The 26845-nt window shown below is 41.1% G+C and overlaps 1 protein-coding gene across 3 annotated transcripts in view; it reads right to left on the reverse strand.

The window, feature by feature from the left end:
• Positions 1 to 522: 522 nt before the first annotated feature.
• The window catches only part of GMDS (GDP-mannose 4,6-dehydratase), a 427595-nt gene continuing 401272 nt past the window's right edge, over positions 523 to 26845 (reverse strand). For all 3 annotated transcript variants that reach the window (XM_074873260.1, XM_074873271.1, XM_074873280.1), the window contains 2 exons: positions 1941 to 2009; positions 523 to 1558 (listed from right to left, as the gene is read on the reverse strand). In XM_074873260.1, coding sequence (XP_074729361.1) covers positions 1496 to 1558; positions 1941 to 2009 — 132 coding nt within the window. In that variant the 3' untranslated portion in view covers positions 523 to 1495. The remainder of the gene's footprint in view (positions 1559 to 1940; positions 2010 to 26845) is intronic.

Raw genomic sequence — 26845 nt, forward strand, 5'->3', positions numbered from 1 at the left:
GGGGACAACCCCGAAGGAAGCGGCTGCCCGGGCGAGCACCGTTCCGCGCCCCTCCGCGCCGCGCATTTTCCGCTGCGCCTCTGGCAAAGGCCCGCCTTTCCTGCCAGGCGCACAAAGAGCCCTCTCTCCCTCGCTCTCAGGCTGCCCGGCTCCTCGTAGGCTGCTCCCCAGCCCCGTCCCGTCGCCCCGCAACATTTCCACCACAAAAGCGCTGCCGGCTGCGGCCCACAGCTCCGTGCTCAGCCCCGCACCCTGTCCACCCCATCGCCCCACTTTTAACCGGGGTGTCCTCCCCAATACAAAGTAAAAAAGCAAGAGGTGCAGTCGGAGAAGACGTATCTGCTGTGTATCTCCCCCCCCGGGTATCTCGCCCTTCGCTCATTGGAGGCATAAAGCTAAAATGATGGGAGTAACTGGTGGGTGGAAGATCCTAAACCAACGGGAAACGTATGGGCTCGGCGACCTCTGGATAACCCGGGTACCTTGGCATGAAAAGTGCAAAAATATTTACTCACCTTCAAGTTTCTTTTTTTTTTAAAAGCTTTTTTATTTATTTTGTTTTTATTTCTTAAGTCATCTTTTGAGATGGTTCAAGCTCCCGTCCGAGGTCTAATTATAGTAAGCAGGAAGAGGAAGGAAGGGGTTGATTTGGGGGGGGGGGGGGCAAAAATCAAAACACTGCAAACCCCCGGATCGGGAAGGTGCTGGACAAAAAGGCTTTCTGTGACTCACGCACACTCTGAAATGAAGATCTGAAAAACGCTTACAAGCCCCCTTTGACTGGTTTGAAAGCGATTCCAGCAATTAGGAATTAATTCGGCATGGTCAAAAGGCGATTTCACTGCAAGTTATATCAAGTTATCCAAACTTTTATATTAAGAGTTCGAGTGGTGGAAAAGGGCTGCTGGGGTGGAGGTAAGGCTGCAGGAAAGAAAAACAAGGAGTGTTCAGGAAAGGCAGACAAGGGGAAGCCGTGGAGCAAGGGCTGGAGGGATGATGAGCCCATGCTAGTGCCAGAGGTTTGCTGCTGGTGTTGCTGGAGGAGAGAGGAAGTGGGGGACAGGGGATGCTTTTGTTTTTCAAATGGGAAAAAGTACTAAAAATGTGCTGGAGGACCTAGGTAACAGAAAGATGAGTTTTAATTAAAAAAAGAAAATCAGTGGGCTTGCTGGCCGATCAGTACTTCAGATACAGTATTGGCTGGGGGGGGGTGGTGGTGTGTGCGTGTGTGTGACCCCTCCTCAGTTAATGGCAGGAACCAGAGGTGGCCCGGGCAGGGCTGACCCTGGGATGATCTGCGGGGTGAGAGGCACTGAAAGGGTGTGGAGGATGGAGCAGGGGATAAAACTGGGCTTTCACGTACAAGCAGGCCAGCAATAAAACCATCACGGACAGGGGCGGCCACCCGCCCCGGCCCTGGCAGCTCGTGGCAGTGCTGGCCATGGGGTGCACCCCCAGCACGGGTCCCGCGGCACCCGCTGGGCCCAGCCGGGGCTCAGGCATTGGGGTTATTCTTCATGAGCTCCACGTCGGCGTCCACCATCTCCCTCACCAGCTCCTGCAAGGAGGGAGAGAGGCAGATGAGGGCCCTGGTGCAGGGGACGAATGAGCAGCACGTTGGAAGCACCGCAGAGCACGACGAGCCCCCCACAGCAGGACAAAGAGGGGCCAGGGCTTTGCTGGGCTCTTCCTGCAGTGGCCCTGGGCCCTGGCCCCAATGTGCGTGTCGGTGTGCTGCTGTGCACCGGAGGTGCCCATCGCTCCCACGGTGGCTGCTGGCTTCAAAGCAAGAATCCAGGCAGGGTCACCAAAAATGGGATTTCTCGGTGTGCCCGAGTCACCCCACACAGAGGCTCCCCCCTCCCTTTCCTCCCCCATGGATTGCTTTTAGAGGACACGAACACCCGGCAGGTACAAAGCATGCCAGAAAGGCCACTCACATCAAATGTGACTCTCGGCTTCCAGTTCAGCTTTTGTCTGGCTTTGGAACAGTCCCCTTGCAGAAAATCCTGTGGAAAAGAAGAGAGAGGCGCTGTGAAAAGCATCCACCTTCTCCACCTCGATGGCCTTCCCATTGCTCACGCCTCCCCCACGAGCTGAGCGTGGCAGAACCACTGTCGGACTTTTCTGAGGACAAAATATTTTGCTTTAAGATGCAATTTTAGTGGAAGCTCATATGCCTATAAATCACCAGGAGGCAGCATCCTTTCACCAGGCTATTTCAGATGGAAAGAGTTATTCTTTGTTTTTGTGCGTGCGTGGGGTTTGAACTCCAGCCTTACGGCCGTATAATGGTGAACATTTTATAAGTTGTCATGTCTCTTAGTCATGCTATTGAATGAGCTGTTTCAAATTCTTTTTTCCCCCATTTGTTTAAATAATGTAAATCACCGAGCAAACATGACAACTAGTCTCTTTCAAATAAAAATGTGATCACAGACAGACAATGCTGAAAGACTGTTATGAATATGGGTAACTACATGCAGCAGTAGTAAACATAGAGCTTTTGAACGCCTACATCTTTTTTTCTAGAATATTTTGAGCATCCACATGCAAAGAAAAGTATAAATATCTCATAAATGAAAAGAAATTATCTTGAAACCATTACAGAAACCAACACTTTGGTCATACGCACCTTACTGTTCTTTAAAGTGCTACCACACCAAAACAATCCTACAACCAGTCATCAAAAATAATGTAACAAAATTAAACAAAGAAAAAAGCTCCTTTGACTGCATTCCTAACTGTATGAAAACTCTGACTGTATCTTCCTTTAAAATTTGAATACTGTGTTTAAATGGCTTTTTCTAACTGTATGTGCTGATTTAATAAAATACATCATCTCTCCTCACAAGCTTCGTTTCTCTGTAGCAGTAAATACTAAAATCGCACCTGTCTACTTGTAAAGAAAACCAAACAAAACCAACTTTGTTGCAGAACAAGAGTAAGGCTGAATTCTGCTCTTGCATTTGACTTTATGGTGGTAACGCAGCAGGCTTTCCAGAAAAATGCATGGACTTCCTTTCTTCTCCCTTTTCCACTCTCTGGCCAGCGGTGGAGCTAACGAGCATTTTCTGGCTGTAGATTTTTTTCTAACTCTACTGCTCGCAGACTACATTTTTCAGATGCTATCTTTTGTGCATCTGTGGTTCAGCTCATGTTAACTTCCAAAATCACCTCATCCTGTGCAGTAAAATGTAGGAAATTCTTCATAATTGTGCTCCAGAAAGCTAGACTGCTCGCTTCCAGGAGCAGAGGAAATCCACCAAAGGAAATATTGCACCGAAGAAGGGGATGTGGAACAAACACGTCTGCCGAGACTATTCCAGGCAGCATTTTTACTAGTTCAGTCTTTAGGCTAAAAACATTTCAGCCTGCCTTCAGAAAGGAGTAAACAGATGGATCAGAACAAAATGATATGAAAATAAAAAATGCCACGATTTCCTTAAATTAAACTAAATTATTTCCTACTGCAGCCCTATAATGGGTTTTTAGAAACTGCAGTAGACATCTGAGGCCAAGTCATGCAAAACCGCATCAACTTGAGGGATCCCCTGGAGGGTCATGTGAATATGGATTGCAAAATCTGTTTTGAAATGGGAAAGACGCCCACTGACTTTGATAAAATTTGGATCAGACCCTAATGTGCTCACAGAGGTATGCCTTTTATCTGGAGTTCAGTTTAATTTACATTATATACATGTGTATATATGTGCCTGGAAACAAGGAAATCCGTCTTAAAATAATAATTTCAGTATAAAAACAATTGCCTTTTATTCAGTCCTAATTCAAGCCATTAGCTAGAAGTGTTTTAATACCACCTAGTTTTAAGTCATAAAAGTCATATCATAAAATTTAGAGTTTCATTTTTATAAATGCTGTGTAAGTAATAATTTTACATCCACAATCTTTATATCATAAACATTCTTTGAAACCAAGCCTTATCTACAGTACTGGCTTCCCATTTGAAAAAAATGGACCGGGAAAAACAGAATGAATTGCCACCGTCTGCTGTATGCAGTTGCATTCTGCTTTTGAACAGCTTGGGAGCAGTCTTTTAACTTTCTTGGACAAATGCTTTCTGTTAAAACAGTTTATCTAAAAAAATACTTTACCTAATTCCAGCCCTTCATTCAAAAACATTAACACTCAGCTGCTGAACAGGCCATAATAAGGTTGGGGGGAGGTTGCAAATCAGTAAAAATGAAGTTATTTGCAGTGCGGGATTATACATAGGGATAATACAAACAACTAGCATATTACATTCATTTAAGTATAAAAAGTAGTATTTTTTCTTTAAAAGTTCACATGCTTTAAGGATGATGCAGTAAAGGTATTATGGCATAATCTGTGAGAAAAAAAAGATTTAATATATATGATAATACAAATTCCCCAGCTGACTTAGGTTAAAAGATTTTAAATGTCTCTCCTGAAGAAGTTTGTGTACTTTTGAGAAACACTATTTTGTAGATAGATTTACTTGAAAATAGCAATACGGACAAAATGTCTCCTAGGCACTTTTACAAGGGTCTCTTACAGAAGTTACTAGGTACAGAGATCAAATAAAACCATATTAACACCATATTACATCTAAATTCAAGGTTTGATTGTATTCTTATTAGTCAAAGTTTCAACACTGAATGGAAATGATGACTGGAACAAAGCTATTCCTGATTAAAGGATTGTATTGCAGTCATGTTTCCTGTATTTTTCTACAAGTAGCTCATAATATGAAAACAATAAGGTAATTACAATAAAATAAGAATATTAAAAAAAGCTTCTCTTGGAACAGAATGACTGCTTGTTTATATTATTCAAGTCTTTCACTGAAACCAGAGATGCATCTGTCAGGCTTCCAAAAGGAAAAAATCCACAAAAAACCTCACAACCCAAAAAACCCTCTGGCATGCCAGTCATTAAAGTGTATTGATTTTTCAGTGTCAGGGCTTCATTTTCTGGGGTTACAACCAGATCAGTAAGCAAAGAACGATGAGGTGAGATTTCACTGGAGAAACCCTGGATTTTTTGGCGGGGGGGGGGGGGGGGGGAGGGGCGGTGGTGTTCTCCAAAAACAGCTGCCGCTGCTGAATGTAAGCTGCCCAGTATCCCTATTCCTGATGAAAAGGCACCTGACAAAATGATACCACTTCATGTTTTGTATTCCTGCAGGATAACTTTTTCTGTGGCATTGTGCTTTACATACTGACAGGAAAACAAAGCCCTTTGACTCTGTGAAAACCCTGAGGATTTAGATACTGAGCTGAGAGTTTGCAAACCTGAAAACACTGATTAAGGCTTTCTGTTGTTTTTACAGTACTCAGATCATGAACACAAAGTTAAGTCTTTGCTTTTAGTTATCCATTTTGGGAGGAACAAGCCCTTATTTTCCATGCAAATACAGTTAACATAAGTGAATAGTAATGACAAGTTTTACCTGCAAGCTAAGAGTTGGAAACAACATTCAGGTAAATATTTAAAGGGAAGGAAGATGGAAGAGACAGCAGTCAAATTCTCTGTTGCCACTTAATATGAGAGTAAACTCTGTGGCTTTATATGCACCTCACTGTCATATGGCTTCCTCTCAGAGAAAAGAACAAGTTTATCCAATGTGAGTTTTACTGTTTTACCTTTTCTGTAAATGAGGCTGTGTAACTGTGTAGAAAATACCCCATTATTACTGAATCTGATTTTATGATTATTCAGTTTTATTGTCCAAATGCACACACACAAATACATACAGATAAGCAGAGAGAAATTTGTTATGTAATGTGGTAAAGCATTTTTAAATTTGATTTTAAAACCATGAGACAAAAATGTAAAATATTTTAATGTAAATATCACATTTCCCAAGCTCTTGTTCTGAGTGTCATCAAGACTCCTATTTTGACTTGCACAGTGATTGATCTGGTTTCACTGTGCAATGTATCACCGTCTCATTCAATTAACTTTAACTGAAAATTTAAAGCCTCAAGACAATGTGAGAAAAAGGAGATAGTGTGCCTGAAAGAAGGCCAAGGCTTCCTTTATTACTACAGCTTAGTTGATTCCCTTTAAAATGTGCCTTCACTGAAGCTGGTGTTGAGCACCAGCTTTTGCTCTCTCTTACACCAGAATAAAACTGAGATCAAGTCCTCAGTAAAACACCTGCGATGGAATTGTGCCCAGCTCCACTCGCTGCAGCAGAGACAAGGCTTTACCTCTAACAATAAACAGACTTGATCTAAGCACACAACAGTTTTACTGCATCTGAAAAGTGGCCAGGGTTACGTTCACAATCAGCACGTCTGCTAGGAAAATGATTTGTTACATCAGAGCTCCCATAAGCAAAGAGCACAGACCCAGCTCCGTGGAGGCTCTGGTCTGCATGTTTCATCTTGCAGTCTTTTTGCTCAAGAACTTTTGTCAGGAAGAATTTCAAGAGTCTAAGGGCCAATGTTTCCTGCAAACTCTGCTTGTGTTTTATTTTCCTTATTTCCTCCTTAAAACCATCGCCTTTCAGCTTTAATTCATCCTATTAAAAGAAAAATTAATAAACATGCTACTTGATTAGACAACATTAGTTTGCAGTTTTGTGTTTTCACCATTATCACAGAATCATAGAATAGTTTGGGTTGGAAGGGACCTTTAAAGGTCATCTAGTCCAACCCCCCTGCAAGTGAGCAGGACATCTTCAACTAGATCAGGTTGCTCAGAGCCCCGTCCAACCTGGCCTTGAATGTTTCCAGGGATGGGGCATCTACCACCTCTCCGGGCAACCTGTTCCAGTGTTTCACTACCCTCACCGTAAAACATTTCTTCTTTATATCTAAGTCTGAATCTACCCTCTTTTAGTTTAAAGCCATTACCTTTTGTCTTACTGCAACAGGCCCTGCTAAAAAGTTATATCTCAGTAACATATATATCAAAGTTTATCATATGAAATAGTCTCCCCTTTTCGGAGCATTTTTCATAGCAATTTTTAATGAGGGTTCACGTAGCACATCTCGGTAGTAACGTCAGCCCCACAGTATATATGGGTATCTGCTGCAGCTCATTGCTGAGAGAACAGCCTTGTTAAAGGGTTTGTTGCAAATAGCCAGGAGACTGCATGTGTTGCTGCCTAGGCAGTTCTCCTACCATCACCCTTACCCCTCATCCCCCAGTGTTCTCCTGCACTTGCCACCAGGTCCAGGGATGTCATGTCTTAACCCAGATGCAACGTTGGAGAGCAGTTTCTGAGCTATTCCCTGAGCACTCTGTTAAGAAAAGTAGTAAGGTTGCACTAAATCAGAGCTGTAGAGCCCGTAAATGCGCACCTTGCTGGTGCAAAATTTAATGTGAGGTTCAGCTAGGCTCACGTCAAACCCCAGAAGGAGTCACAGTAATAAGCCCTGCATCTTCTGTGCACTGCTCTAAGTACTGCTCGAGATGCACAAGGCAGAGCACGCTGGCTTGATTTCTTTGCAAAGGGTAGTGTTTGTTATAATATCTATAGTAACGGGGAAAAAAAGGTACAATTGTAAAGCAAGAGACTCCTATCTCCATAGTAAATATGAGGAGACTGAAGATAAAATATATCAATGAGCAAAGACCAAGCCTAAGAAGGAACACAGTAAACATCTTCAGGCATTTAAGACGAGCCATAATGTGTCGTTGCTCAGTTTCCATTTTTTTATTTCCACTGTTCATAGAAAAGTAAAGTTGTGGAGCAGTTAGGGTACCAAGGGAATAGAAGAATGCCAGTGAATTTGGTTTCTGATCTAAATTTGTTTTAATGCAGCATGAACAGACTGCTTTCCACTCTTGGGTCAGCAGTCTTTTGCAGAAAGACAGTATTGTTTGCAAAGAACCACAGGAAAAGGCAAAAGCAACCAATAGGCTGAAACCCATGTATAACTAAATGCCATTTAAAATAAGAGGCATAATGTTTTTCTCCCCTAGCATGTTTTCCTATGCAAATCCTCTCCCTGTTCAGAAAGCTCCATTTTTACTAGAACCATGTCGAGGGGGAAGGGGAGAAGGAAGGACGACTTGAGGAAAGGGTCGATTCTGCACGGCGCTGAGGCCCTGCACATCCGACGGACCTTGGTGGGCTGTGAGTGCCGGGCACCTTTAAGGTAAGGTCTTTTCTTGGGACTCCACTGTAATCCAGCAATAAGTCGTCAACACAAGCCGCACAGTCAATAAAACCTAAGTGCAGCCTTTGCCTTTCCGCCAGGAACCAGGGGTGTTGGAACAGCAGCTTTATCTTATCGATTTGATAATCTTTAATTTCACCAGCTTCCAAAGGGTTAAGGCAAATGAACTCAGAGCAGCAATAAACATTAGGGCGATAAGAATGGAGCTGCTCTCCCTCCTCCTCCTCTTCCCCTCCCTCCCCTGCGCCTTTTCCACTTCGCCGCTGCCTATCAGCCCAAACTGAAGCTGAAGCCAGACCTCTCTGTCAATGACAGGGGGTGATAAGGGACGCGAAGCAAACAGCGAGCTGTCTGGTCTGCTCAGGAAGCCGCCGACGGGCGGTACTGGCCATCGGCGGGGCCACGCGGCGGCCGCAGGCCGGGAACAATGCCCTGCTCTGGGGAAACCGGCTCACTCCGCGCCGGCCCTGGCAGCCCCACCGACACCGCAGATAAAACGGCGAAGCAGGGGGAGCTGGCCCCGGGTGCCCCGGGAGCCTCGTCGCCGGACCCTAATCGCTTTGGCGGAGGCGGCGCCCCGGTTCATCGACGCGAGGCCGCAGCCGGCGCGTCCCTGGGCGGGAGCACGTGCAGAGCGCAGCCGCGGGGCGAGCGGGGCTGCAGGCACGGCGGCCCCTCGCAGCGTTACTCACGTCTAGCTGTCCATGTGCCAAGCGAAGCCTGAGAAAACGTTTTGGCCAGCGCTGTCCCTCGAGCCAGATAAAATTCCTCCTGAATTGCAGCCCGATATCCCTGAAGCCAGCGCTGAATTTCACTCGCTTTGGATCCGGAGCTGAGCTCGCTCCTCAGGAGCCGCCCCGCACGGGGACCGGCGGAGCTCTGCGCCAGGGCATCCCGCTGCAAGCTGGGCCACCGGTGCTTTTCAGGATCCCACGCGTGAGGCAGGCTCAAGGGTGTTCCCCCTGCAGCAGGGAAAGCCCCGCTGCTGTAAACAGCAAAATTCCCACAGCTGGCTGCAGCGAGGCGGGTGCTTCCCTCCCTCTCAGTTTGCCCCAAGGCCCAACTCTGTGCTCCTGGGAAGACCTGGAAAGTGTTCCCCAGCTTGGATGCAAGTGTAATTGTAACCTCAGCTCACTTCTCTGCAAAATGCCAAAGAGGCTTCTGACTGGCGAGATCGTTTCTCGTTTACAGGAATGCCTCTGCTGAAAAAGCAGGGAACTTCTGGAGGAGAGGAAGATCAAACCCACTCCATTTGCCATGTACAGACCATCATTATGGTAGTTCATGTATTAGCACTGGACACATAAACACACTCTTTCTGATACGGCATACCCACCCCGTCATCCAAACGCACATATCACAACTAAAAATCTTGAGCAAGTTTGCTAAAATTCAAACTAATACTTAAATGTTATTAGGAACCAAACTAAGCTTTTCCAACTCTCTAACAAAATAGAATTGCTCTTTGCAAATGCTGGTTAAAGGTGGTACCACTCCCATTGGCTGTCACTGCCCTGTATGATAGGACATGATGTGTGTGCCAACTCTTGCATTCTTCAAGCTAACCTGTGCATAAAGAGGTGTCTGAATAACCTGGATTTTGCATGATATAGGTTAGAAGCATTTGTGCATTTTCTCTTTACAGCAGATGTTTTGGGGAGGTTGTATGCGAGCACTTTTCTTCAGGCTCCCTGGCCAGATGATAAGAGAGGATGCCCACGTGTCACCTTCACATCACTGAAAAACAAGACCCTGTGAGGGATGAACCTCTTTCATATGGGTGGAGAGCAGCTCCTTCTCTTTTCCTTCTCTTTTCACTGGTACCTCCAAGTCCTGCTTCCGTCCACTATTAAATGGGTTTGCCTCTTGCTTCACTGTGGCCTGTTCTCCACTCTGACAACAATTTTTGGGGGGAGAGTAATATGAACATGTCTTCATTGTACATGGTTTTATTGACACACACGGTATGTATTATTTAGGCAACAGCATAATTCCTTTTAAAATTCCTAAATGCAATTTTCACATTTTTTTTAATCCACTCTGATTATTTTTCTCATTGCTCCCTACTCTTTACATTTTCTGCAAACATCAGGAAATCACTCTCTGAAGCTGTTTGATTTCAGTGGGGTTTATTGTGCAGTAACGTCTGCATTTCTTACTGGAAATGGAATATGGCCCCTAGGGTTAGCTGTCTTTATTGACTGACATGTCAAGATGAATAGGAAAACTGATAACCCCAGAAATCCATGCTGCAAAGCTACTTTGTTTCTTCTCTTCTTACACTAAAAAATACTTTATTTATAATAATGTATATTGGAAATGTTAATAGGTTTAGTTATCATTGCTAGTCAAATACCAAATGATAGGCAACAAAACAATAAACATTAGAACAATGATTTGGTATTCTACCTACCTACCTATAGATATTTATCTACCTTTAGAGCATTAAGCAGCAATTTAACAAATGCAGGTCTATGATTAGTGGGATATTACTACTCCATAGGATGAATTCTTTATCTTGTACAGGATGCACCGTTTGTGGTGATTTTACTACCCCTATGGATGTTCACATTTCTGAAAAAAAACGCATTTGTTACATTAACATCAAAATTATATTAAATTTTTTTGGAAGGGTGTGCTGTTATATTTGCCCTAATAAAAATATCAATTTACTCAAAATGTCATTTTTAATCTAAAAAACATGTAATTGAAAAATTCTAACCCACCCAACAGCAACTGGTGTCTTTGCCCTGTGTTCAGTGCTCATCTCGCTACTCTGAAGGCTTGGTTGTGACTCAGGTCGGACAGGAGAGATGACACTCCCTTCCTTACCTGTTATACTGATATATGAACCTCTGTCCCCCTGAAGCTTGCGGTAAGACTTGTGGGGAAAAGGACAGAGAGGGGATGGATACTTCTGTCTTCCTGTCTTCCTCTCCCTATGGATTAACTAATACAAAAGCGTTCACATGGAAGATGGTTAGTCATTTCACATTGTTTGAAAAACAGTGGTAAAATACTTCCTCTCTGCGGTACGGGGTATGAAGAAGGGAGCTGCCACTTCTCTGGACAAAACAGTTATGTACTGCCTTTTACTGCTGGCTGGCTTTTTAGAAGCAGCCTCCTCTATACAGTCACAAACCTGGTTTTGGGATTTATGGGATGCATCCCCTTCCACTCCACCCCCCACTGCATTCAAATTTCTCACTAAAATCTCCATCTGATTTGAAAACCCTTTTCAAGACAAAATATATGGAAAGAAATTAAGCTGTGAAGGCTTAAAGTGACCTTATGAGCTGAGGCTTTGTTACCCAAGGTGTGTGTGTGGGGGAAATCAATTTCAAACACAGTATATGGAGAGGACTCAGGACGGGATACCGTGGGGGTCCTGTCTGCAAAAGTGAAGCTATCCTTGCCCAAACACCTCTAGTCATGAAGCAAGCAGTGGTCCACGAAAGGGTTAAAATAAAACAAGGTAGGATAATTTCTGATTCTGTGTACGTCCCCAATGTATTCTCCAGCATGCTTGATAGAGAAGGAAGTCCAAGCAGTGGCCTTTCACATGACATCATAAAAGCCTAATTTATCACCAGCCACCAAACATCTAGAAAATCATAACATCCTTTCAGGAAAACCATGTGCAAAATAATCAGATTTACTTTGATGAAAGCTTTAGTGATTGAGTCCAAGTAGGACACTACAAAGAATAACCCTTTACAGGTACTGGCATACAACAAAGCAGGTCACATTTAATGCTTCAAACTCACGCTTTATCCATTAAAAGGCTTATGCATTTCCTGCCCATAAACAAACGTATTTCTATTCTGCATGTGTGTTCAACCAAGACTGCTAAGATAAAACACTGGTCACTGGTTAAGTCCAGGCAAGGTAGTCAGCTGAATATTCCTTTACAGACGAAAAGCATGCTCTTGCTGCAAATAAAGGCATTGTGCTCCCCACTCCCTTGTCTTGCAGTCCCTTGCAAGCGTGTTAGGAATGTGGGCTGACTGTTGCCACAGCATCTCACAGCTTTTGAAAGGATAAAGCCTTTTCAGCACACTCAGCATAGGCTACGCTGAACTGAGGGGTGCATTCCACCTGACAACCTCCAAAACACTTTGCGAAAGACACTCCCCTCTGTCTATCCAAGGCTTTCACTGTTCTGGCTCTTCTGCATCATCAGTTTGTGGTGGCCAGTGTAACCTGAGTGTCTTGGTGGAAAAAATACTGCTCAGCAAGCAGTGTATCTCCATAAAATCAATTTGTTTCACATTTGCAAATGAAATCAAACAAATCCACGTTTTGTGTTGATTAGGTAGACAAAACAGACGGCAAAGCAGTTAATGAATGGTTACAAATATCAGCTACATGGCATTCAAGATTTTTTTTGTCTGTAAATTGGTTGGTGTGTGTTTAAAGACGCACAGATTCCAATAGCCATTCAGTTCACTGATCCTGCTGCTTAATAATCTGACCCTTAGGCTCCAGCTGGTCAATGGCCACAGGTTCTTCTGGTCTGACTGGAAAAATAACCGGATTTTCCACACGATTCTTGGTAGTTTGTTGTTGCATGTTCTCTGATCTTGGTTAATAAAAATAACTTCCTATTACATTTCCTGCACAGGAAAGCCTGGAAAAAAAAAATCATAGTTTTTCCTATTCTATCTTTCACTTTCTCTCAGAGCAGACATCCAATCCACCACAAAATCTTCCAAGAAATCAATAAAATTAATACAATTATTTTATTTTCTTTTAAACATCAGTATTTCGTTCTCTCTCATCCTTCACTTTCCTTGATATTTAATTTTTCTCACTTTCTTTGTTGTTTAAAATATTGCCATGTCTTGGCTAATTTATTTTCCTGTAAAATCCCATTTATCTCTTTCTATTGTAAGACATTTTTCTTTCTAATTTGATGTCTCTCCCAATCTCTCTCTTTCATTCAAGCTCCTTCTGTTTCTGAGCATCTTCTCCTGTTCCTCACAAACATCCTCTTAAACCTGGCCTTCCTTCCCCATCCTCAAAACCTGGCCTCCCTTCACCCTCGAAATACATCACCTCACACCGAGGTTTTGTTCTCTTTTCATTTCTGCTATAGTGATCTTCTCATGAATATGTTTGCATGTTTTCCCCAGGTATTCTCTATATGTCCTCACAGATTTGTTCCTTTTTCTTTTCCAGTGGTACTCTGTCACATAGTAGTGCCTGCTTTCTCTTCACTCAGGTTCTGAATTTTGTGTAGAATATTGCAGGGTTTGGAAGACAATTTATATTACCACTAATACAGCAGAGGTTTGCTGACAGGGCCAAAACTATGTTGAAATAAGTTTTGAAAAGGCAAAAAGATCTCCTGAAGCTTACAGTGCTAGTTTCAGGATGGGTAAAAAGCAGATTCATTTACTGCTATTACTGTTCACAGTAGCTGCCTATAAAATTCCACAGATTTGGCAGTGCATTCACCATATATACTTTAAAAGCGTGCATAATATGCTCTGTTTCTTTCCAAAGCATCATCAAATGCAAATACCACTTCTTGAAATCTGTCCTCTCAATGACCTTCTTCTCTTAAACACTTTCAATTAAACAAGAAAGGAATTTTTGATCTGTTACCAAAAAATTCTTCATTATTTCACCCTGTAGCAGTCAAATATGAAAGAGCATTATAGAAGGAAACCAGTTAGCATTTTCTAATGGTTCTGCCCTACTTAGCAAACCTTCTTTAGTTCCACAATTAAAAAGCAAGCAAACTACTCAGACATACACAGTGGTAGGCATGGGCTCAGAATACTCCAGTGCTTGAACCTGTATAGTGTTTAAAATGCAAGATGCATCATCCATCACTTGATTCCTTTACAAGGGAAGTGTCTCTTGAGACCATTCACACAGAAATTGTCTATTGCCAAGTTTTGGTATGAAAGACAGATCTTCTCCTCAGACAAGCAATCCTATTTTTCATTCACATTTTGGCAGGGCAGAGACGTCAGGTAAGGGTCCCGCCATACATTGCACAAACACAGAAATGGCAGCTCTTTCTCTGAAAATCTATCAAAGTCAAGTATCATCTCCTGGAATATTCTGTTACAATTCATCTACAGCTCGTATCTCTTTTCCAGTGCAGGTCACTAATAAACCTTATGGCTTAGTTTACTTTGTTTGTTGTATTCCAACGTAATGGGCAATACGCATGAACACATAAAGCCATGAATGACAGAATTGGCATGCATCTACTGAGAATATAAAAAGCAGCTGAAGAAAGCTAGATGAACATTTTGGCAGCTTTATTCCACTTGTAACCTGAGCAAGACTTCCACTAGATGTAAAACCATTTAGACAAAATAGAACTGCTTCACAGCAGCACTACAATGACTATGAAGGACCACCAGAGAAGAAAGATACAGTTTTTATATAATTAAGCAATAGTAATGACATTACAATGCCAAGAAAGCACTGTCATCACCATTTTACAAAGCTGGGAGGCGGGATGATTTAGGGACTTGACCAACACCTTGGAATGAGAGGGAGGAGCAAGAAGATAACCCAGGCTGCATCCTACCACTTCCCTCTGATATATAGCTTACTACAGATAAAACAGCCAAAGCATTCACATCACAGTGCATCTGGCATAATTTGCCCTGAATAAGTCCTTGCGATTGATTTGTAATAAGCAGTCCCCCAGCAGCAAACTGCTCCAAGGATGAGTGGATATATAGCACCTTGATGCAGCAGTGAGGTATATTTAACCACATATTTCTTGTCTGTCTAAAGTTTTACTTCTATTTCTGCTCTGGATTTTCTTTTATACCTTCTTTCACATAAAAATCAAACACTCACCCCAGTAATATTAAAAAATTATCATTGCTTGCTCAACATTTCCCCTCCAGGTCCCTATTATTGACCTGGGAGTAACAGAACTCATGAGTTCATTAGTTTGTCTAAAGACTCAATTTTAATCTTTTCAAAGATTTTTCTCTGCATATAAGAGGTCAGAGCAAAAACTTAACATGTCAAAAAGTTGAGATTTGTGTAATCACAGGATCCCAGAAATTCCTGCTTTATGAAAACAACAACAAAATAATATGATATTAATTACAGGACTGCAAAGGTTGGCAATACACAACAAAGAGAAGTTTATTTCACTTCACTGATACTCAGGCAGGGATTCACTCTGTCATTTGCAAGCTAGGACCCTGCAGTGCACTGATGCTGCAGTCTACAGTAGAATGCTTTCCTTTTCCCCTGATTTCAGTTTCACTCCAAAAGATATCAGACTTCATCAAAACTTTGTAAAAGTGCATCATCCCATGCATTTTTTTAAAAAAATAAATATAAAAACATTCAAACTTCTCACAAAAGCTGGTCAACACTTTATAAACTTTTGCCAAGGTATCGACAAATTAATAATTAAATCTCCACTTACTATTAAAAAAGTATCAGAAAAGACTTCACATTCTGGTGAGGTACTACTACCTGCTTCAGCAGTGCTACCCACAACATCTCACTGTGGTAGCACACAGGTGAAGCATGAAACAACAAAAAGCTTTAGTAACCAGAAAATCCAAACCAAAATGATACAGCTCCTAAATGAAGAATACACTAGCACACAGTACTTGACAGAACTGCTAATTTCTGTGGTCTTGAGGTTTGATTTGAAAACATAAAGAGTAATATTGTTCACTGATATAAAAAAAAAATCATATTAACCTAGATGGGCTGTCTGTCGGTTTACACTAAAAGGACCCAAATAAACCAATTGTATCTTTTTATACTAAAACAGTATATATTTTAACAGCATATACTGCAGTAAAGTCCCATGAACTTACTATTCCATACAGGCAATGAACTGAGAGAGCTCTGACTTTTCATAGCATCTTTTGGCATCATTTATATTTAAATAATAACAGTCAGGATCATTTTCATCAACATGAAAAAGAAGTTCAGATCTAATCAAGAGACAGCACTGTCTCCTGACACTGCCTGCTCTATGCTTGCTTGAGCACGTAGGCAGCAGCTGGCACTTCCATGGCTTGATCATTACTATTGCTCTTCAAATTATGCCTGTCACAGGTTAGGAAAACATGAGTAATTAAACATAAACAGCGTCATAAAATAATAGTAAGAAAAAAATTAATAATCATCCAAAAGAGTGTTTGGGGCACCTCCCTAAACCACCTTGGATTTCTGCCCCTTCTGCTCAGACAGTTTTCCTCTGTGTACTTTTTAATTATTTCCTTCATGAGTCCTTTAAGGCGAAGAAGTTTGTAGAGGCGGGAAAAAAACACGTATTAGAACTGATGAGAACAGCGATATGCAAAAAAGAGAAATGTCAATTAAGTATTCTCTGAACTACTGCAGCCTGATTTTGAATTGCTTATGGCAAAGACTTATGCCTTACTATGACACTGCTAGTTCAAGATGCTCGTATTTTAAATGCAAATTTCAGAAGCTGATTGTTCCTTATTTGAACCATGCACTACAGCTGGTCACTGGGTGCAGTATCTCTCTTCTAGCCCATCAGCTCATTATACCAAGTTCAGTATTAAACCATATGCAGGTCAATGCAGAAATTCTGTAGTCCTGCAGCCCCATACATGTAGATGTATGCCTCCTTTTACTCAAATAGTCAACAACCAGACTCATTCCTAGCTCACTTCTCTTACAGAACAAGCATATACCAACACAGCAGTAAAGACTGAGACTTTGGACCATGTTATTAGCAATCCTAAGGAAGTTGTTGCAGCCTATTTTTGTGCACAGGGTTACTGGAACTGAGCATGCAATTCTGGTAATTGCATACGAAAATGACCAGCTACACGAGTAACGGGACATTTGTCATCCACAGTTATTATCATGTAGGAACTGTGTAAAATGTGTGATCCTTCATGTTAGTAGACATGCAAATATTAGGTAAAAAGAGCATTGTTTTCAACTGCTTTACATCCAGAATAGTTATTCACATATCTAACCAAAAGGTGCAACCAACTCAATTTACTCCTACTTGGTCTGTGCTTTGCATGAGTATGAATTAGGCAAAGTGCAATGTAGGAAAGAATCGTGCCTGTCTACATAAGAAGAAAAATAAGTGCAGCAACATACATAATGTTTAACACGTTCAAATCCACATACTAAAAGCACATTTAGAGATGGTTCTTGTTCTCATTAGGTAATTTTTGCTCAGGTGTGTGCCTTAAGTTATGTATTTTCATATAAACTTCAGCACCTCTCTGAAATAAAGGTCGTCTTCCCACAAATCTAAGTCCTTCACTTTCTATATTTGAGATTGATATTGTTTAGTTTACCATGTCAGAGGTGCTAACTAGTGTACTAAAAGTACACCTGCAATCTGATCACCTGCTCAGGCTATCTAAGAGAATACTTTGGTGGGGAATTCCCATTTCTGGGAAGGAGGGACTTGCACATTCTCATACAAAGTCCCACTGAAATCAACAGGAGTCTGGGCAAGCAGTGACCAAGTGGGCTAAATACAGCCAAGCTTTGTAACGTTCATCATCACTGCTGGTAGGATCCCACACTAGGCTAAACTCACAAATTTGACAGTAGGAAGAAGTGAACTGTCTGCATCTGCCATTACTCCCGCTCCTTATATATCGCCTTGATTTAGTTCTCTTTTCACTAGCTTGACGTAAAGACCACTAAACTCAACAGCAGATTCTCTCACTGATTTCAGGGTTTGGTTTAAGCTCTTTTTTCTTGTCATCAAGATAACATACCCAGCTAGGTTCCCCCTTGGACCAAGTGTCCTCAGACATTCTTAGTATCTCCAGTTCATGATTCTTTTTATCTTCCCTTTGATGTTCTTCTACTACACTTTTTTCCCTTTTCACCATTAGCTTCCTGCCCATCTCCTTAAAGGCTCCACCCCTTGTCTTTCTATTCCCCAGCTCAGTGCAATCCCTGTCTCCTGCTTTCCTAAGGCTTTTCTACCTTTCACACATATGAATATACATCAATCTTTGGTCACATCTCTGGAGAGGGTGTTCAGTTAAGTTGGCTCCCTCCACTAGTCAACTTTCCAGCAGAGTTTTCTTGCCAGGACTGGGGCAAATTATACTCAGATTCATTAATTAAGATATAATAAACTCCATTTACTATTTACCAATGTGCCATATGTTGCAAGAAAAAAAGGTATATGAAACCAGGAGACCCTCTGGCTAGTTTATGGACCCAGAGTCTTTCTGGGAAGGTCACAAATCTCCAAGATACCTCCACACATTAAGTTTTGCACTTGGATTTCTAATTTAGCTGAAAGATGTGTAAAAACACATGCAGTCAGACAGCTCCTTGGCTATACATCTAAGGAAGCTCAAAGCATAAGTTATTACTTCCAAAGTCAATTGTAAGTTATGCTCACTAAATTGGCTCCAGATCCACCCTTTTCAGACAGTAGTATAGGAATAATTTATTCTTTTAGTGAAAAGCACCCATTTTAGCTAAACCACACCCCCAGCTGGGAGTCTCACTAGCAGAAGTGCCAAAGGCAGAGGGATTCAGAGGCACACAGGGCTATTAGAGGCCAGCGGAACAGGGGTGAATAAAGCACAGTATGTAATAGTGTCTGTCAGCACACTGAAACGTATAACCTCTCCCTAACATAGGGGGTCTACAACACAAATCCGAGAGGAAAATTTGTTCCTGTGGTTCAATCATCACGTTAGACGAAGAGGTTTCCTCGCTTTTAACATCCATGCAATTTGTACCAGTCTTACAGATAGCAGTGAAACCATTGCAGCTTTCTGGGGACCTAATGTTTTGATCTATGTGTATCTTGTTTTCTCCCATCAAGAAAATGCTGTACGTAAATATGGCACGAGAGGTTTGAAAGCTGTAATTTTAGACATCTAACCCAGATGCCAAGTTAAGATCCTAACCAATACAGAGATACAAAATCTACATAAACTAGGATCTTGTCTCTCATTAATTACATTGGAAACCTGAGTTAAATGACTTACATGAATTCAGCCTCTTTCAATGGCAGCAGTGATTTGAAGCAATTTGCTCCATCAGAGTTAACTTCCCCATGAGAGATTGCTTCACTAGCTACCTACAGAAACACCGACCTATGCACCTTGCAAAAGTTTTTCTTTCCCCAGGTGAACTGCATCACCAGCTATCCAACAGGAACCTCCCCATATGCGATCTTTAATAGCAGCAGCTGCTGAAAAAAAGGGAACTGCAGAAACACACTTGTTGCCAAACTGCATTTAAATGGAAGGAGGAGAAACAGATGGGGAAATCACTCTTCAGACAGTATTTACTAGCACAATCAGCACCTGAGGCAGCACTTATTCAGGTGCTGAAATTACAGAGGTAAGTTTTACGATGAGAAATCTATTCCTCATATGACAGCTATATTTCTCATCATGGATCATAAAACGCAGATGATCCATCAGATAACTACTTGATTGTAATGTGCATCACAATAAAACCATCAACTTTCTGTTTTGTTTTACGACCCTGGTTACATCTGGAATGCTTTCAAGAAGGATGCTGATGTTCGCTTTGGATACAAACTGACTCAGGGCACTTCTGGATTACTACTTATGCAGTAGTAGATAATAAGAATAATGAGAAATGATAGCAGAATTACCTCCAATTTTGCTACCGAGAAGATCACTCTATTACCACTTATATAACTTTATTGAATATTTTTCTTGGACTGGACCATAAAGAGAATTCTTAATTGTCTAACACCTTTCACCTCAGTCAAACAAACTATTCCTTTCACTCCTCTCTTTCCTCTGACATTACAGATTTTTTTCCACAACTACTAATACAATAATAGTAATGATAGTAATAAAACAAGTATTTGTAGTAACTCACATAGTTCCATATTTCTGTAATAAAACCAGTAATTTCTTATTTTTACATAGTATTTGTCATTCTAATTCTTGTCCTCTTAGAGGTAGACAAAAAGGTGAAGCTACTTTTCCAAGGTTGCAGAGCAAGCCTCAAATAAAATTTCTGAATTATCTAAGAGTATATAGTGGAAGTGTGAGCTTTGCTGTAATTCAACACCCAAAAGAGACATGTTACCAAAAGCAATTTTTAAAAAGACTTAAAGATCTGCTCTTGAAGATTGTTGTGATCTCAGCAGAGCACTAAAATTGGAAAAAAGTTGTCCTTACTGATGTGCAGTCTGCCTCTTTGCTTGGCAAGGTTACAACCCCATTAAACAAAACAAACCAAACTAACCCTCTGGTCTTGCACAACTCTGCCAGGAGGGCTTGCAAGTTCTCTGGACAGTTGAGGTTGCTCTTAAATTGTGGGGTTGATCCATCACATGTTGAAATCAACATCACTGAACCACAACTCAATATTCAAATCAGTTCTGCATGGAGGAACAGCATTTCTGTAACCAGTCAAGACATTGAGTCACTTCGTTCTTAACCTTAACCAAATGCGTTAAAGCAATATATACTTCATATTGCCCTGCAAAAGCTCAGCTGTGCTTGGTGTAAGTGAAGACTTTCATTCATTTCAAGTACCAGGCTTCAGCCATTTTTTTTCTGACTGCATGATAAAATTCAGATGTTTTAAAAAGATTCTTCTTCCCTACATGTGCCCACCCAAGCAGCAGCAGCAGGGTTTCTGCTAAAACCTGACAATGAAATTTGCCTTTGGAGAAAGACCAAGCATGGGAAACTTTAGCGTAAACAACAATTGCTTCAGAAAATTGTAAGTGCTCCAGCCTGGGGTAGGGGAGTTGTAAAGGAACGTATTTTGCCAGCTCAAATTCAACAGACCTTATCAAGCTCCCACCTTAATGCACCATGAGTACAGACCCTTGAAGTCTCTTACTGTACAGTCCAGGCCTCCTCCACTGCACTTACGGTGGTCTGACCAGCCTTTCACCCCAAATCTCACCTTTGTCCAAGTGGCAGCAGAGAACTGTTTAACCTGCATCTATAATCTTATTTTTGCCTCAGCTGATGGAGAATCCAGGCTGACCCTTCTCCATGAGCCTAGTGAACTCATACACCCTGGAATGAGCGCCAAACTCCCACTGTGTTTTGCTCAGTTACACAAATGCATTTTTCTTTTGCAATAGTTCCAGTAGAGATACAGCCAGCTTCTAAGGGGGGTCTAAGTGGCAAATATCTGTCCCCAAAGCCAACTGTGCCTATGTGTCTGTTAAATCATTGAGCTACTTGTGCCGAGTAGCTAGAAAAAGTAATGAAGGGACTGAGCCCATCTTTTTCCTTGGTCTCTTACCCTACAGATATTGGGGAACAGCATAGAGGAAGAGAAACAAAGATTAAATGATGGAGAAAAGTGCTGTGCTCTGGATCCATAAGGACAAAATGGGCAGGAATTGGGACTGCACTTACAAAATAAATTAGATGTGTCTCTGTTGCAAGGTAGGTTTTCTCACTGAAGGTCCTAGAGATGCTTATGTGTCATTAAGATGATGAAAGGAGCTTTAACACCTGCCTGGTTGTGTGCAAACAATGCCCCATCAAGACCTAGATGATGCTACATGTAATAAAGCACTTACTGGATGGGTATGCACTGGGGGTATGAAGTAGAGCCTGAATTGCAGAATGGAAAAGAGACAACAAGCAATACATCTTCCTTCCACCTTTTTAAATTAAAATTACTGTATTTAAACTAAGGGGTGTAACTAGAAAATGGGAGTTTAAAAAAAGCAGTGAATGTCTTACCTGTATCCACAGAAGGTAAGCAAGATGCATGCAAATATTGCTACTGTGTTTCTACAATCTTCAGGCTATCCAGTAGGACTATTATTTCATCCTGCAGATTAGGCATTGCTATTTCAACTTAAGAAATACTTCCATTTAAAAATTTGTATCTCATTGTAAAGTTAATCTCTAAAAATTAGGCCTATATTTACAAAATCAAGAAATACGTTGGAAGCATATGCTTTTAGATGCTTCTGTTACTGCAAGCACCAGCTATCAGAAAAAAGAAAAAAATTAGCCACCTTTTTCTTCAGTAAGGTTAATAATTTTTGTACTCCACTAGTTCTCTACAGTGTGTAAGCAGTGTCCTCACATGTAGGAAGACAGAAGCTCCTGTGTTTTATAAGCAGAAATTCCTTTTGCCAGACAATCAAACTGGGATTTGATGGTTGTTCTACAATGTTTTTAAGGAACTAGCCTCCATTTATCTGTTTATGTCTTTAATTGTTGATATGATAAAAGTTTGGATACTCTCTGATGAACCCCAAGCAAATGGAAAGAAATCTGTACCTTTTTTTTTTTTTAATCAGGATATTACCTGATACTGCTTGCAGCTGGGAAGGGTCCTGCACCTTTTTCTTAATACAACATTCAAAATCTCTCTTTCATGACAGTTAATTTCAATAACAAGACATACATTTCGGTATCATGAGATTCTGCACTAGGGTTTATTACTACACTTTCTCCTTGAAGGCTCTCTTCCCACCCCTGCAGCAATATCTGACAAACCAGCCCCATGCTCTCCCATATTTTAATTGAGGCTAACTCAATCCATCTGCTGCATGACTCAGGGGTTACTCTGAACCTTAGACAAAAGTCCATTCCTATGCCAGATCTCAGAGATTTCAGCCCTGCTTAAAGAGAATGCTGTTTTCTGTTACAATTTTATGTAATGGAAGTTTAAATTTTAGCACAGATGTTTGCACAGCAGTCCAGAGCTGAATGAGACACTTGCCACATCTTTGCCAAGCAGTCTAAAGTCAAGGGTAATGAACATATGGCTGCTACTGTCTGTCTCATAGCTTGCTTGCTCTTATTCATGATGCTGAAAGGTTAGTCCACATTTTTACAACTTACTACACTTCTGTTAAGGCCTGGACCTGAAAGCATGCTTTGGCTCTCACAGAGATTGTTGCTGCTGTTGTGCATTATGATGGGTAGTGTTTACAAATGCTTGCAAACAGAGGTGGGAAATACTTATGCCAAGTGTTTAAAATGGGCACTAATGTGAAGAGGCATTTCTAATTTTCATTGCTAGCAGCCAAAAATGAAGGTAGCATTTAATAAGTAGGACCTGTGAGTGGGTAAGCATGTGTGTGGGGAACAATGCTCAAACAAATTGGAGCATATGATTACTTTTTCATTGGCAACTGAAGAATCGCAGTGTCATTTTGACATAGCTTGGCCACTGACATATTTTTAACCGAGGCATAAACACATAATATCATATTACTTCAACTGCTATTATAACATTGCATACAAGTAACTCCTGCTGATTTAACAGTGCTTGGAAAAAATAATATAGCATTTGTCTCCATGGAATAAAATTCTTCAAGATCCTGGCAATTAGTTGAATGAAGCAACAGAAGCAACAAAAATACTAAAAGTGCTATATAACTAATGGGAACCAAACTCGAGCAGCTTCCCCTATGCCAAGAACCATAGAGACCCGATCTTGATTTTTGGCAGTTCTGCCTTTAACAGAGCTTCTAGTGGTTTATATTGGTCTAAAAATCAAGATTTGTTTCCATGAGTTCAGTCTTGTCATTCTTCCTAAAATGCAGTTTGAAGCAGCAATGAATCCAAATAAATCATACATTATGGGGGGTACCACTGAATAATTTACTAGAAGTGTGAGAGGCAGTTGCTACGTCCTGATAAAATGCCTTGGTCTGGACAAATCATTGGTGAAGAATTTTCAAGTCACTGTCAAATGCTGAACTATTGCACTCAGCACTAGAGATTTGTCTTCCATACTCTCCAAAAGACTGAAGTGCAATGACAAAGCATGACGGACCTCTCCAAATATTTAAGCAATGGAGAACAATGGTATGAGACAATACTGCAAGGTAGTGTTGCATGCAGGGAGTGTTGCTGGCCTTGAAGTCACCTCTTGAAGTGTGGTAACACCCTAGGGTGTCTCCTGCCATTGCATCATTCAAATATGAACTGGAAAAAAAGAAACCCCAGATCTTTAAAGAAACCTGTTTTCAGCAAGGAATTATTAGTAGATGGAAGCTGGTGGAGAAAGGACTTTGATTTCTGCAGCTTTAATTCCCACTTGAGTTCCATGTGTGTTCAAAACGGTGGCATCTCCTGAAGGAAAGTCAGTATGTTAGGTCATTGCTCACCTTACAGTCACTTTATCTTCCCAGTAACCATGCCCCACTTTGGGTGTCAACTGCAGACAACTCCCTGAAGCAAAGTTGACTTCGGTCACTTTTCCCCTGTGTTTCTTGCATGGTCCTGTGGGTATCTGTGGCTCTGATCCACTATGAAGTTTACACTAGAACTAGTATAAACCCTAAGGTGAATCCAGCCAAGTATTTAAAATGTCTTAATTCCACTGAGCAAATATTTTCAGATATCATCCTAACTCAGAAGTTTTCCACGTTTGATTCCAAATGAATCTTTTCTATAATAGTGTTTATATTTGGCTATCTGCTGAATCAAACCAACGGGTTTCTATGGAGCTACACTGGGAAGGAATTTGGCCTATTCCCTTTAAAACATATTGTGCTTGAAAAGATGTGACATGTGATGCCAACTGGCTGTATTTTATCTTGAGTCACTTCAGATAAATAGGGCCTGTTTTCTAGTAGGCTGAAGTACATCCATGGGATCACTGCTTCACGGGAAGTGGAAAAGAAATACTTCCCTTTACACTGCAGCTATCTTACCATGTTGAAATCCAAACACTCTGAATGTCACTGTAATCAGAAACAGCAGACACATGAGTTTAAATTATACGTCAGATTTGAAACAGACGTGCCATGGATCACTTCGATTAAGAGAGCCACATTTCTCCTGCAAGCAACTGAGGATTGCCTTCCCCATTCTTCTGCAAAGACAATCCTGACCACACCTTATGTTTGCTGAAATCATTACCAAGAACACCTACTTTGCTAGTGGAATATTGCACATGAACTGGGAAGTAAACTGCTGCTTCATCGTGGGTGTCCACTGCTAAACACTTGGAAAGGCACACAGCATGAAGCCCCCATTGCTGTGAATAGCACTGTTATCTGATACAGCAAGACATGACACAACTAATCATGGACAGGGAATAAATGTTTCATCAAACACCATAAGTACGCCTAATAAAAGTAAATGCTGGAATGTCTGTTTAAGTGTGATTTTTAAATTAGGCTTTTAAGAATGTGATGATGTAGCTTTGTTTTGCTGACATGACTTGCTTCCAAGACATGCAGGTTGACATTTTTGTCCAAAGTCAAACACCTACAGGACTGGTGGATTTTGCTTTGTCACTGTCGTGCAACCGGGTACATCTGACATTGTGTGCTACAGAACCAGAGCTGAACACCATGGCTGTAACAGATCAGGATGCTGGCTTGATTTCAAATACAAAGCTTGTTGGACTTTCAGGTATTTCAGATATATCGTAGACTGATCTTACATGATACGCAATTTCATGAGGTCTAGCAGTTAACTGATGCACCAACTTCCTTCCCTAAAACTGATTCAAAATTGTATATAAAGATACTTCATGGTACAGATTGCCCTTTTAAAGTCCTTAAAGTGGTTTAAATTGATATAATTTCTTGTTAGGCTTAAAAAAAAATAACCCACAAACCAATCGGTCTTTCATTTAGCAGACTACACGTACATAACGTGAGTGAAAGAAGAAATACACCCTGTATCAGAGTCACACGAGGATACAGTCATGCACAGAGATATAATCAAAGTAGTAAAATGATACAAGCATGTTTTAGCATATTTCTGCTTCACTTTTCATGTTTACTGAACATCAGCTGCATATATAATGAAAATAAATTGCCTGGCTTCAATCTTCATTAGCTAATGAAGTATGCTATAGTGATACAAAGCTGTTGGAGTGTGTGAAATACATATACTTTGTAGAGTATCAACAAGTCAAAAAGCCACAGCATCATGACAGAAGAAGATAACTAAGCAATACTTACACAGTAAGTGGTACCAAGGAAAGATGTGTTATTGACCTGAAGTTGTAATAGTTCAATACTGTTCTTTGCAAGGGGGCCCAAGGCAGTGTTGAAATGTTACTTATTATTTGCAAATATATGTAGAGTTGATAGAAAATAATAATTATTTTTTACAATTTTTCAACTGTAATTTGTAAATAAATAATAAATAAAAGCTTGCAACTTACAGTTGTCTGAGGACTCTTGTCTATTAGCAATTAACAGATATAGACAGAGGCATTTCTATTTACAGAGAAAGTGCTTGAAGAAAATGGACCAGAATTATTTAATCATTTTTGGCATGAGAAAAAAAGATTACCATGAATTCTAACATTTATTTGCAAACATGTGGGCAGTCCTGTATGACTATTAGGTGTATGACGTCAGCATGCTTTTAAATTGTAAAAGATATGAATGACTTGGCACATAAAATAACCCCAAGATGTCATTAGAAAGCTATGACAGTCATCCCCCCTTTAATTTTCCACATAAAACACTGACAGCCAAAATGGTTCTGGAGCAGACGGCTATGAAAACAGAGTGGCAGTGGGAAAGCCCTCCTTTTGAACTCATGTGAGATAAAAGATAATTATACTGGCTGCACTGTTGGGTTTTTTTAACTGCTTGCTTAGCATACAAATAGTGCAGCTGGAATGAGGCTTGCTGTCACCCTGGTAGGCAGACAGGTACATTGGCTGTAGAAAATACACAGTTCCTGGCTTGTCTGCTTGGATTAAGATGGCTCATTGCAGGTTGGGACCTGCACGGTCTCTGGGACGTGCCTTTGTGTTAATGCCAAGGGTGGCAATATGCTCCATTTTATGTAAAT

The sequence above is a fragment of the Strix uralensis genome, chromosome 1 (genome assembly GCF_047716275.1).
Source record: "Strix uralensis isolate ZFMK-TIS-50842 chromosome 1, bStrUra1, whole genome shotgun sequence".
NCBI classification, from domain to species: domain Eukaryota; kingdom Metazoa; phylum Chordata; class Aves; order Strigiformes; family Strigidae; genus Strix; species Strix uralensis.